This window comes from Protopterus annectens, chromosome 4.part0, assembly GCF_019279795.1.
Source record: "Protopterus annectens isolate FY-2018-M chromosome 4.part0, PAN1.0, whole genome shotgun sequence".
Lineage (NCBI taxonomy): Eukaryota > Metazoa > Chordata > Ceratodontiformes > Protopteridae > Protopterus > Protopterus annectens.
Genome location: NC_056733.1, coordinates 1,705,310,597 through 1,705,323,698, shown reverse-complemented (window position 1 = coordinate 1,705,323,698; position 13,102 = coordinate 1,705,310,597). Strand labels below are relative to the sequence as shown.

General features: G+C 44.8%; 1 protein-coding gene across 1 annotated transcript in view; it reads right to left on the bottom strand.

Annotated features, from left to right (window-relative positions):
- Nucleotides 1–5,705: 5,705 nt before the first annotated feature.
- The window catches only part of LOC122799988 (transmembrane emp24 domain-containing protein 9-like), a 96,044-nt gene continuing 88,647 nt past the window's right edge, over nt 5,706–13,102 (bottom strand). The window contains exon 5 of the mRNA XM_044069436.1: nt 5,706–9,384. Within this exon, the coding sequence (XP_043925371.1) occupies nt 9,235–9,384 (150 nt within the window). The 3' untranslated portion in view covers nt 5,706–9,234. The remainder of the gene's footprint in view (nt 9,385–13,102) is intronic.

Below are 13,102 nucleotides of genomic sequence, written 5' to 3'. Positions count from 1 at the left end.
CTGACGACAGGATAACCCAAGTGTGATGACTGCAGCAGGGTAACACGATGAACATCCTCAATTGCCTGTGTACGTCCAGAGAATGCAACTTGTATTCACCCTTGTTCTGATAATTTGGAAAGAATACTGGTAAATTAATAGATTGATTGATATTTGGCCCCGAAGCAACTTTGGGCAAAAAGGAGGGACTGGTCCGGAGGGAAACCCTATCTTTATGGAAAACCAAGTATGGTAGCTTGGCGCAAAGGGCTTGAAGCTCTGAAACCCTTCTGGCCAAAGTGATGGCAATAAGAAAAGCCGTCTTCCAAGATAAGTATTTTAGATCTACCGAAGCTGCAGGCTCAAAGGGAGGAGCTGTCAGAGACTGGAGAACAAGAGTTAAATCCCTTGGAGGAACTGCATCTTTAACAGGAGGCCTCAAGAGGAAGGTACCGTTTAAGAAGGTATCGCATAATTTGGAAGAGGCCAAGGGACAGAGATCACTTCCCACATGATAGTGGGAGATTGCGGCTAACTGGACTTTGACCGTAGAGGAGCTAGCACCCTGGTCGAATAAGAATGACAAAAATTCTAGTACTGCTGGTAACGGAGCTGTAAAGGGGTCTAAGTTTCTATGCTCCACTCAAATTTAAAAACGCTTCCATTTGCTATTATAAACCTTTCTCGTACAAGGCTTGTGAGCGGCTACTAGAACAGCCTTAACAGAGGGCGAGATACCGGGAGTCCTAGCTATTACTGGAACTGGATCAACCAAGCTGTAAGCTTGAGATTGTCCAGGTTCGGGGTTGTTAATCCTAGTGGGTGAGAGAGATCAGATCCGGAGTGGGATCTAGAATCCATGGGGGATTCACTAGATGAGACCACAGACATGGGAACCATGCTTGACGAGGCCAGAATGGGGCTATGAGGATCACTCTGCTCCCCAACCGACGGGCTTTCTGCAAGACTTTTAGCATTAGGGGAAGAGGTGGAAAAGCATAAAGTAGACCGGATGGCCAAACATGCACCAGAGCATCTCTGGGGGATTCCCCCAGTGGGGGGATTAGAGCGAAGTAATCGCTGCACTTTGCGTTCAAAGGAGACACAAAGAGATTGCAGTAAGGTGGACCCCACTTGAGAAAGATTTGCTTCGCTATTCTCGAGTTCAGAGACCACTTGTACGGTGAAAGGATGGTTCGACTCAACCTGTCTGCCAAGATGTTCGACCAGCCCGGAATGTGCATCACTGAGAAAGTGGTTGGAGATTGCCCATTCCCAGACTCTCATGGCCTCTCGACAAAGCGGGTAGGATCGGGTTCCCCCTTGCTTGTTGATATACCAGACTACTGACATGTTGTTTGTCTGAATTGCAATTGTCCCCAAGGGAAGAAGGGCTTGGACTGCTTGCAACGCCAAAAGCACCGCTCTCATCTCTAGGACACTGATAAGCAACGGGGTCCCTGAATGGGTCCATGTGCCTTGGACGGTTCTGCCCATACAATGACTCTCCCACCAGAGGCGAGAAGCGTCCGTGGTCACCGTGGTTAGAGGAGGAGACTGAGAAAGGGCGCCCTTTCTGGAGATCCGGGGACTGGAGCCACCAGAATAAGTCTTTCCTGCAAACCCTGCTGAGGGGGATGGGTGAACTCAGTGGATGTTGCAGGATGGACAATTGAACCTGCAAGGTCCATTGTAGAACCCTCATGTTCAAGCACGCTAAGGGTAGCAGGTTGATTGCTGCCGCCATGGAACCTAGAGCCCTCAGGACCAATTCCGCTGGAGGAGCCGGGGAGTGTAGAAGGGCCAGTACATGGAGCTTTAGTGTTCGAAGCCGGTCCGGAGTTAGGAAGACTTGCAAAAGGTTTGTATTTAATCTGGCCCCAATGAAGTCCAAGATCTGGGTTGGTTGAAGAGAAGATTTTTTGATATTGTGATTCCCAGTCGGGAGGCTAAGTGGAGGAAGTAATCTCTGGCTGAGCACAGTAGATGCCTGGTGGGGACGGTCAGGAGCCAGTCGTCCAGGTACAGAAAGACCTGTATTCCGTACCTGGTGAACACCCTGGGGGCTGTGGTGAGGGCAAAGGGAAGGATCCTGAACTGGTAGTGGCTGGCTCCTAGCCGGAAGCGAAGAAACCTTCTGGATCTTCTGTCCATCAGAATGTGGTAGCACGCATCCTTGAGGTCTATAGAGCACATCCAGTCGTTCTCCTGCAGGAGTGGGAGAATGGATTGACTGGTGACCATCCAGAACTTTTCTTTGGCCACTGACCGGTTTAGAAAGGACAGGTCGAGAATGGGTCTCAAGTCCCCCGTCTTTTTTGGCACCAAGAAGAACCTGAAGTAAAAGCCTGATCTGGACTGGTCTGGGGGGACGTGCTGGATTGCTCTTTTTTCTAGCAGCTGGAGTATTTCTGCGGCTGCTGCCTCCCTTTGACTGGGTGGGACATCGGGGAGGCTCCACGATTTGGGAGGGAGATTGAGAAAGGGGATCTTGTAACCTCTGGATATGATTCGAAACATCCAGCGATCTGTTGTAATTGACTCCCAGACTGCTAGGTGCCTCGAGAAATGCCCCAACGACTGCCTCCAGAGTGGAGCAGTCGTGTAACCCTTCAGGGTTGCTGCACGGGCCAATCAGAAAAGGGTTCTCTTGACCCGAAATTCTTCGGTCCCCCTCTGCCTCAGGGCCGGCGTCCACCCTGTCCTCCTCTGCCTCTGAAGGATGAAGGGTCCGGAGCGAAACGGGACTGTTGAGACTTCCGGAACCACATCATCTTCTGTCCCTTTTGGTTCCTAGAAAAGGACCTCTGGGGAGCAGAGAAGCGGACTCAGACGGCAGACAACGTCTTCCGGTCTTTCTCGCTCTGGACCAGCGTGTCGCATACGGTCTTGCCAAATAGCAAAGAACAGTCAAAAGGGGCATTAGCGAAAGATGCCTTAAAGGGTTCTGCAAAATCACAATGGCGGAGCCAAGCATGCCATCGTAAGACAATGCCTGCTCCGCTAGCTCTAACGGCTCCTTCCATAGCACAGGAGAGGAGCCGCATAGAGGTGTTCATAATGGATTTGAGAGTGGCCATTCGGTTTGAGAATACTTTCTTATCCTCGGCCGACATGGACTCTGGGGGCGACCCAGCATATTCTTTAATGAGATCCCACTGGTGTCGTATCACGTGTGCCATATAATTCAGCGACCTTACAGAGAAGGTGGCTGAAGCAAACATCCGCTTCCCCAGGTGGCCCATCGCCCGAGACTCCTTGTCTGGAGGATGGATCGAGGAACTCTCCTGCGTTGGTTCCTTTTTGGTGGCGGCAGCCACCAACATGGCAACTACAGGAGCACTCTTGCTCCAACACTTACTATCAGAAGGGGGGCTGAGAATTTTATCTGGTCTCTTTGGAATGGGCTCCACAGTGCCCGGCTCCTTCCATGCCCTGGTAGTAATCAGGTCTACCAGGGGATCGGCGGGAGGGGACACCCAAGAGGTAGAAGGGCCTGCGTCAAACGCCTTCAGAAACAGACTCATCAGAGGAAGGTTTTTGGGCTGACCACCCCCCTCCAATATGAAGCATTTCCATGATGTCTCCAAAGGAGATGTCTTCAGGGGGTGACCTTGGGGAACCTTCCACTTCCTCAAAGTCTGTGTCTTCTGGTCAAGGACTCAGGTGAGTCCAAGTGCCTCCTCTTGCACTTACGTTTGTGAGAAATCTCCTCGGGGGGGGGGGGGTGGCTGTCCGAAGAGGCCTCACCAACCACATCCTGTTCCTCTAAGGGAACTATCTGGGACGTAGGCTGACCCTGGGGGGGCCGGGTGATGGAAGGTAGGCCCGTCTGAGAGGGAGTGCAGGGTGGAACCATAGCAGGAGCCTGGGGCCTCGAATCCATCGATAATACCCTCTCCAAGATATCGAACGCCGAAGGAGAACTGCTCTCTCTGGGATCTGAGAGCAGCCCCCTCGGATCCGATGTGTGGATCGGAGCCGGTGCCAAAGCAAATTGGATCCGAAGAGCCAATATGCTCCGACCAAGCCGGAGCCGAAGACCCACTGACACCTCCGGATCCGAAGCTCAGCTCTCGGCTCCGAGAACGGACCAGACAACTCGAGGGTGCCGTCAGCACAGACGTACGAGGTACTCTGTGCAGACACTCTCCCGGCTCACATGCTACCCGGCTCCGAAGGCTCCGAACCCTGGAAATGGGTCGGAGAAGAAGCAATCGGGGTGAAAAAGGGGGTTGAGTGCCCTCCCCAGAGCGGGGGGGGGGGGCAGGAGCACTCCCATCTGCAGCTGGGCCTGGAGGAACCTATGCATCATCCAGTTCATATCTGCATCGGACAAGCTACGGGTTGACCTAGATGAGGCCACCGAGGTGGGCCAGGAGTGCCACCTCCATGACCTTGAAGGCGGCCGGGTCTCCTACTCCTCCGGCTCCGGGGAAAAACGTGGTGAATGGAGCCGGGAAGGAGAAGGCCCGGAGGCCCTTGGAGAAGCTACTTGCTTGGCCGTCGGGGCCAAGGAGGAAGACTCGGCCCACCGCTTGTGGTGCTTCTCTTCTCCTCTCCCTCCTAGCTTCCCTCTCCTCCTGGCCTGAGGTGGGGGGGTGAGTCCCAGCCAGGGGAGCAGGGATGGAAGGTGGCAATGCCACGGCAGGTGTCACGGACGGGGAGGAGGACGAAGTAAAGTCCGGGGGCAACAGTCCCGCCAGAATCAACTTCGACCTCCTGTCCCTCAAAGCCCTGGGGTTGAAGGCTGCACAAATGGTGCAGCCTGAGGAGAGGTGTTCAATCCCAAGGCAGATAACACACCAAGTGTGGCCATCCGCTGGGGGCAGCTTATGGCCACACTCGGTGCATTTAGAAAAGAAGGCTTTAGGGGCCTCGGACATGATTTAAAGTACCCTAGGCCCAAAGACAGACACGCCTTCACACACACAGGGGGAAGTAACTTAACAAAAATTAACTACAAAAAAAGTTAACCACTATAAACTAACTAGGAGCACCACACACAACTTTCTTACTGTTAAAATAGAAAAGAAAAAGGATTTTTCTCACAGAAACGATCTACTCCCACGCCTGGAACTCGTTCAGAGCTGCTGAGATCTGAGGTCAGGAAGGGATAGCAGGGGATTATGGGTAAGGGGGAGGAGCTTGGAGCTCAGATGTTAGCTGTTTGAAGCTGCCGGCTCGGATCCGATATGGATCAGATACCCACAGGTTGATGGACGAATGAAGTTAACTACTTCAGATCTAACATTCAGTAACTACTCCCTTTTTCGCCAACAAGACAAACCAAGGCAGTCTCTGCCAGAACCCCCAATAGTACCCACACAGACCTGCCATGCACCAGAAAATTAAGCTGCTTTGAAAGACAGAAATATGTTATGCATCACTGCATGCTCTTCTTCCTCCATTTAAGGAAAAAGGCATATTTTTTTTTCTCCTGCAGATGACCTCATACTATGCTTCCTTCTTCCACCAGTGCTATGGCTATCAAGCTGCCACCAATCTAGCAAGTTGTTGAAACCAAACAGAAAAATTTTTAATACTTAAATAAGGAACAGAGGCAGAAATGGCATTGGAGGTGCATAAATAGCAAAGTAAAAAGTGCCTCCCAGTCTCACTTATTTCAACACATGTAAATGTCCATTACCTGTATGCTATGCAACTCTAGTCTCCGCTTCTTATATGAAAGAACTACATAAGTTGAAAAAATACAAACTGAAAAGTAATAAAAGAAACATTTTATTTAAAAATTTAAATATTACTGCAGAACATTTTTCAATGCATGTCACTTTGGAGTAAAATTACTGCATATCTGAATTGATTAATCTCCACAGTGTATATGACCATCAGTAACTTCAGAGGACAATGAAAATATGCCTTCGCTGTGGGTTTAAATATAACACTTCCCCGTCCAAGTAACAAACTGCTTTTTTCTTAGGTGACTCATAAGCCAGTTTCTGTCACCTACTGAGAATAGTACAACAGAACAGAGTATTTGAAACAGTGAGCACTAGTGTGCAACAAAAAGTGCCAGAAAAAATTATTGCTGGGCAATGAATTATTTATCACTACACAGTATTGGGATGATGCATGGTTTCAGACCCATTCCCATGTCAAGACCAGCAACTTTATTTTAATTTGATAAACTTATATAAATGCAGACTATAATTATTAAAACAGCACCACCCATAAAATATGCATTATCTACCTTTTACAGACATTTATAATAATCTTAATATAACCTGATAGTTCTTGACATAGGAATCAATCACTCATGAGGAACAGGAAGTCTTTAGTTTGCCTCTAGTTGACAGCAAAAAGAGCCTCTAGTTGATAGCAAAAAGAGGTCATCCTAAAGGATGAAACAAACTATAATACTTTCGTGGATACTGCTATTATTTAATAGGAGAGATCATCATCATCATATAGCAAGTCAAATTAGTCTGACTACCATATTAGCTGAAAATTGCCAAGCTTTAAAAATACTGGCACTCTGTTTAAACATTAAACTGTATCCCAACATTTACAAAAACATTTCCTTACATCAGTAAAGTACTTAAAATAATTAAAAAATTACACAGTATGAAAGTCAAGGTAATGCCTGCTTTGCTGGTGACCAAGTTTCAACATGGAATTCTGTGATCTAAGGAAAAAGAGCTGTAAGACCACTGGAGGAGCTGCCCCCCTTTCCCCTGCAAGGAAAGAAAAGTTGTACAAACTATATTATTTCTGCCAGACGAAATCCGGATGGCACTAAAGCAAGACTGAAAGAATACTGAAATGGACACCATGAATATTTATGAATAGGCATGGCACACCGATTCACAACATTGATTCATATAAAAAAATCTACAGTGAAAACAGGGAAAAAAAATCAGCCATGTACTGTAAATGGCCTGACCAGTTTCAAATTCTGTACCACATACTTAACCCAAGTCCTGCAAAAGAACTGCAGTGCACTTGCCTCAGAAAATCAACAAATTCTTCTGCAAGATGACTTCTAAACATCAGGAAAACAGTTACTACTAAATAAAACTTATCAGGCAAAAGATGCAAAGTAATCATCTGTAAAACTCCATGGGACTGGGGTGAATAAAGAACATGTTTCTGGAAAAACACAGATTTGTCAAGATACCAAACAATTCCACCAGCAGCAAAAATGAAGTCGAGGCAACTCTAAGCCCCGAAATTGTGAAAAAAAATGAAATCTTCTTAAAATAAAAGACAAGAAAAACATGCTCTTATACACTAAAAGCATTATTTTCAAGAGTGGCAAGCATCCCTGTATCATCCATGCCCCCACTATTTAAATATAGTGACTACAAGATTGCTGTACTTCTGAGAAGATGAAATACAAGATTGCTGTACTTCTGAGAAGATGAAATATGCAGTGACACAGCAAGTTCTGATAGCACACGTTTCCCCACCTGCACTTAAAGTCTCTCACTTCTAAGGACTGAACTCGCAGTCTTGGAACACAAAAAGGACCCTAATTCTACTCATACAGTGCGGGGAAAAAGGACATGCTGAAATGAGATGCATTCAAAAGTTCCACCCATTTTTGGGGCAGTCTCAAAAAGTTAAGAAGCTAACAGATTGGGGGCAGTATTTCACAACCAATTACTTAACTTAAAAGAGGTGCTCATTAAGTACGTTATGTTTACTGGTTAAACATCAAAAGGTAAATCAGGAGACTGATTTCACTGAATAGGCAATGGGGAAAAAAAAAATCAAATGAGAGCAAGAAATGCTCAGGTGCAATAACAAAGCCAGTGGCCCTCCAGCATACTCTAAAATAATAATACAAGCTAGCACTGGACAGAGATTTTTCATGCTAACAAAAGCAAGTTGGGGTGCTTCAGTCTTCTATAAGCATTTGTATGCCCTGCAGAAGTTCACTACAAAGATAAGTGCAGACTTTCTCATGCCTCCTGCAAGAATCACTTTATACTGTTCCCAAAAATGCTGAGGATAGTCACTCAGTGATTAAACATTTTGTTTTAGTATTTATCAGCTACAGATAAACATTTGCAAAAACTACAAGGTTCCTATGTGAACCTGCATCACATATAGAAAATAAAATGTGTGTATGGGGGGGGGGGTGTGAACAGACCTCAGTACTTTAAAAACGAAGCCTTGGACTTGAAAATAGTAAGGCAAGACCAGTCAAAATGTAGAGAGATTGCTCTGGCTGCACAGGTCTTGCTTCCAAATGGCTAGTTTTATTATTTCTGTTCAGTAATCACTGGCCACATGTTCAACTTTATTCAAGACTAGCTAGAGTCACTATAAGCATAAAAATATACCAGAAAATTGTCAACAGTTTCAGCTCTCTCACTTAGGCCTGTTAACCACCACAAAGTACAGCTCTTTGACCAAGAGATGATGCACATCATGTGATAAATGAAGATTTACACTATGAATGACCAGTGAAATTCTCTTCAATCTTCAGGGAGAGGAGAGACATTTTCCAATAATCACAGGCTAAGTTCCACAGGGAAAAGAAAGCAGCAGCTACAGATCAGCAAATTATTTACATAAACACACACACTGTTCCATTTTAAAGACCACCCTTGGGCTATGGAAAAAAAATAAAAAAAAAACATGCACACCAAATCTTTCAAATGATAACTTTTGGTATTCCACTTAAAGCTACACTTGGGGCCCACATCAAGTGCACCTCTACCTTCACAAGCCCCCAAAAGTACTACTAAAACAGGTCTGTATTCAATTTCTCACAACACCCATCTGCAAATCTCTTCTAAAGTTATGTGGGAGTAGCTACCAATGTTTTCTGTCAAATTACTACAACAGGAAGAGACTCTGCAAACATGCACATGAATTTGTGCAGCATGTAAATATCAACACCCCAATTCCAAGAGTTCTGCAACACTAAAATGATTAATGCCACAATTATTCTAATCCAGCATACCTGGATGAAAACAAATCATAGGTTGAGCCCAACTAATCCTACATACAAGGTTCTTACTGCAGGCACCCATTCAAAATTACCATCAGAAAGGAAAAAAATACAAAAACAGTATGCAAACAGAGACCCCACAAATAACTGTAGATCCTACAAGTCTAAGCACAGTCTGAGCAGCGTAGCTGGAAATAAGGAAAGGAGGAGTAATATGATGAAGGTACAATATGTTGCAGCTCTAGTCCTGAAGAGTCAAGTTCTTTTTCAAGTGTGGCTAGGTACATTCAGTCAGCAAACACAATGCAGTCACTGCCATTGCTGATTACGTTCTATACGAGTTTCTTGGCTTCAAAGAAACTCTTGAGATGTCTCATCTGCCAAACTCCAATAATGACAAGGATAAATGTCTGAATAATAGACCACCAAAGTACACGCTGGTTGGTACTCTCACTGGTTTGACGGAAGCGTTCCTCACGCCACTGCAAAGAAACAAAAAGACTAATAAATCAAGAGTGCATAGACATTGTACACAAACATGCATGGATGACTGACTAAAGAGCTGTACTGTGCATGCCAACTACTTCACTGGGAAAAATCAACATCTGTATATACTGATTAATTCAAATATTTTGCCAAAAAATAAAAATGAGTAGTTTATCTATTCACAGAGGCAAAACATGTACAAATAAAATGAGAGAAGGGATAAAAACAATGTGTGTAGTACAAAATATTAACAAAACATGCAAAATGAAGAGTAAAAGTTTTACTGCAAAAGTTAACGGTGGCATTGAGTAAACGGGTAAACACATGACAAATCAGGAATCTGAAAAAAGGGGACAAAGGAGGCTAGTATCACAGAGCACAATATTCAAGGTGACAGTGTAGAGTTCATCAGCACAGCAAAGAAAAAAAGCTGGATAGAACAGGGAGCAGGCAGGAACAAAAAGAAGCACAAAAAAGGAAGACTGAGAAAGAATGACTAAAGGGAGAAAGAAAAACAAGATAATATGCAGAACAGGCAAATATGATTAAGCTTATTAGCAAGACTAGGGGAATTTAAACAAAGCAAGCTGATTAGCTAAAGGAAGATAAATAACAATTGATCAGCAACACAAAAGAAATATATGTAATGACAAGAAAAAAGGGTTGTTGAGTCTTTCGACTTTTCCCGGTTAGGGGTCGCCACAGCAGTACTCCGGTCTGCTAATGATTGGCAGTAGATTTTTACGGGCCGAGTTGCCAGCCCTGACGCACAACCTTCAACGAAGGTACGCCCATTCACGTACGTCTCCACACACAAGACGCTGTAGCTGAGAATCGAACAGGACGTCTTACTGCAAGGCGACAATGCTACCGCAGCACTACCACCGCAGTGTAATGACAAGAAAAAAGGGTAAGATGACAAAATAGGAGGGGGCGCATGCAGATCAAATAAACAAAGAACACTGTGCAATATTTCATATTTAGAGAGAGAAAGTAAAACGAATGGACTAAATCTGAAAGTAAAAGGCAAAGCCTACAGCTGGCAAAGAATGACCAACTGTCAAGATTCTAGATTTTGAAAGTAAAACAATGAGGCAAGAATAATTGTGTACAACCTTACCATAACCATAGATGCCCTCCTCTATGTTGCAGTATTCTTTACATATGGGTTGTATTCATAGGAGGTTACTAGGCTATTGGCCCGGAGGTCCTTCCCTTATAAGCCTAGCCAAGAGTTTAGCCCACGTTTAGAATGGAATCATAGGGGTATATTTTCTGTTTCCCATCCAGTTATCCAGGTTGAGCTTAAAAAGGGGTAAAGAGATAGCCCGCCCAATCAACCGAACATCTGGCCTGTATACAAAAGCTTATTGCCACTGCCAGTACTTGGGACGTCTCACAAAGGCACTGAGAATGTCAGCCATAAAAGGGACATCTGCACTTACATCCTCAGAATAAGTTAGCCCCATTAGGAAAAGTAATTCAAAGGCCACATAGAAAGGGACTCATCCTAGGAAAGAAAAAAGTAGTGGGGGAAGGCGGGTGGGCTAAAATACTGCAACATAGAAAAGGAAGACATCTATGGTTATGGTAAGATTTTACACAACTATTCCATGTCCTTCTACTCAATGCTGCAGGATTCTTTAAATATGGGAGAGTCAAAAGCTCAAAAGGAACCCAAGGAGGAGGATGTAGTAGGGGAAGACAACAAAGAAGCATTTTCTACAAATCCATGCAGAATTCTCCTAGCAAATCCTGCCATGGATCTGCAGACAGTGTTCAATTTGTAATGTTTTGTAAAATTATGAAGAGATGACCAAGTAGCAGCTTCCAAAATGGAATGAGCATCTAGACCTTTCAAGAAAGCCCTTAAGGAGGCAAAAGATCGGGTAGGATGGGCCTTAACAGAGGATGATAAAGATTTCCCATGAAAGTCATAGCAAAACACAACAGCCTTACAGATCCAGGAAAAGACAGCTTGTTTGGAAATAGGTGAACCCAGAGCCCTGGGATGAAATGAGACAGAGTTGGTCAGACTTCCAAACAGACTCTGTTTTGTCAAGGTAAATTCTGAGTTGTCTATGTACATCTAAGGAATACCGAACCTCCTCACTACGAGATTGAGGTGAGGGAAAGAAAGTGGGCAACTGAATGGACTGAGTGAAGTGACAGTTTATTCACCACTTTGGTCATGAAAGATGGATTAATTCTCAAAGATGCTTTGCCCTTGTGGAAAACCAAAAGGGGGGGTAAAGCCATTTAATGCCCGAATCTCAGAGACTCTTCTAGTAGAAGTTAAAGCCACTAAAAGTACCGTTTTCCCATGTGCAAAATTTCAGAGAAGCAGAGGCCACTGGCTCAAAAAGGGGCCTGAGTAAGCTTCCCTAAAACATAGTTAAAATCCCAAAGAGGAAAGTACAGTTGTGTACACTTACCATAAATGTATCTGTTGGTGTATTCACTATTGCAGTCCTAAACAATGGGTTATCCGGCTCCTGGTAGCCCTCGGCCAGAATACCAAAGGTAAGTAAATAAGACATTGGCTGTCATCGGTTGTAAAGGACGTCAGGACATCCGATTTAAAAGGAGGCAGCAGACGTCACTTCCTCAGTCTTTCTTGCCATAACAGTCAGACGCCCCTAGAAAACAAGGCAAGCAACTTTGGCAAATACCAAATTTAGCCTGTACCTTAGGAAGAGATAATAGGAGAGGACCAAAAAGGGGAGGGAGGGAAACCAGGACTGAAACAGTCAATACACTCGAACATCTACATTTATGGTAAGTGTACACAACTGTACTATGTTAATTGTGTTTCACTGTTGCAGTCCTAACCAATGGGTTGATTACCAAGCCCAGAGAAAAGGGAGGAGGAATCAATAGAATCAAGGATTGGAGATAATGCCCTGCAGAACAGCAGTGGCAAACCCCACCCTGGCTCTAGAAAACAAAGGCAAATTATAATGCTTTGTGAAAGTGTAAACAGAAGACCATGTGGCAGCTGCCAAAATGTCTTTAGGAGGGATACCCCCTAAAAAGGCAGCAGAAGTGGAAGCTTCTCTAGTTGAGTGGGTCCTAACCCCTTGAGAAGGAACATTGCCATGAAAGGAATAACAAAAGTAATACAATGTGCAATCCATTTAGAAATGGTTTGCTTAGAAACAGCCTTGCCCTGGGCTCCAGGGGATAAACTGACCAATAACTGTGCTGACTTCCGAAGGTCTTTAGTCCTGTCCAGGTAAAACCTGAGCTGTCTGCGCACATCAAGAGAATGTAGGATCCTTTCACCTCTATTTTGAGGATTACAAAAGAAAGTAGGAAGGTGTACTGATTGATAGAGTCAGGCTAGAAACCATCTTAGGCATAAAGGAGGGGTTCGTTCTCAGAGAGACCCTAGCTGCATGGAAAATAAAAAAAAAGGTTTCACAGCCATCAAAGCTTGGAGCTCCGAAACCCTCCTTGCTGAAGTTATAGCCAAGAGGAAGGCAGTCTTCCAAGAGAGAAACTTTAAATCTGCAGTGGCAGCTGTCTCAAAAGAAGGAAGATAAGAGTTCCTCTAGAACAAAATTAAGATCCCAGGCCGGAGTAGGTGCCCTTCTGGGAGGTTTTAAGTTGCAAGCACCTCTGAGAAACATTTTCATCAGGGGATGAGCGAAAATGGGTTGCTCAAAAGAACAATGAGCAGAAATGGCTGTAGCATGGATCTTGATACAGAAA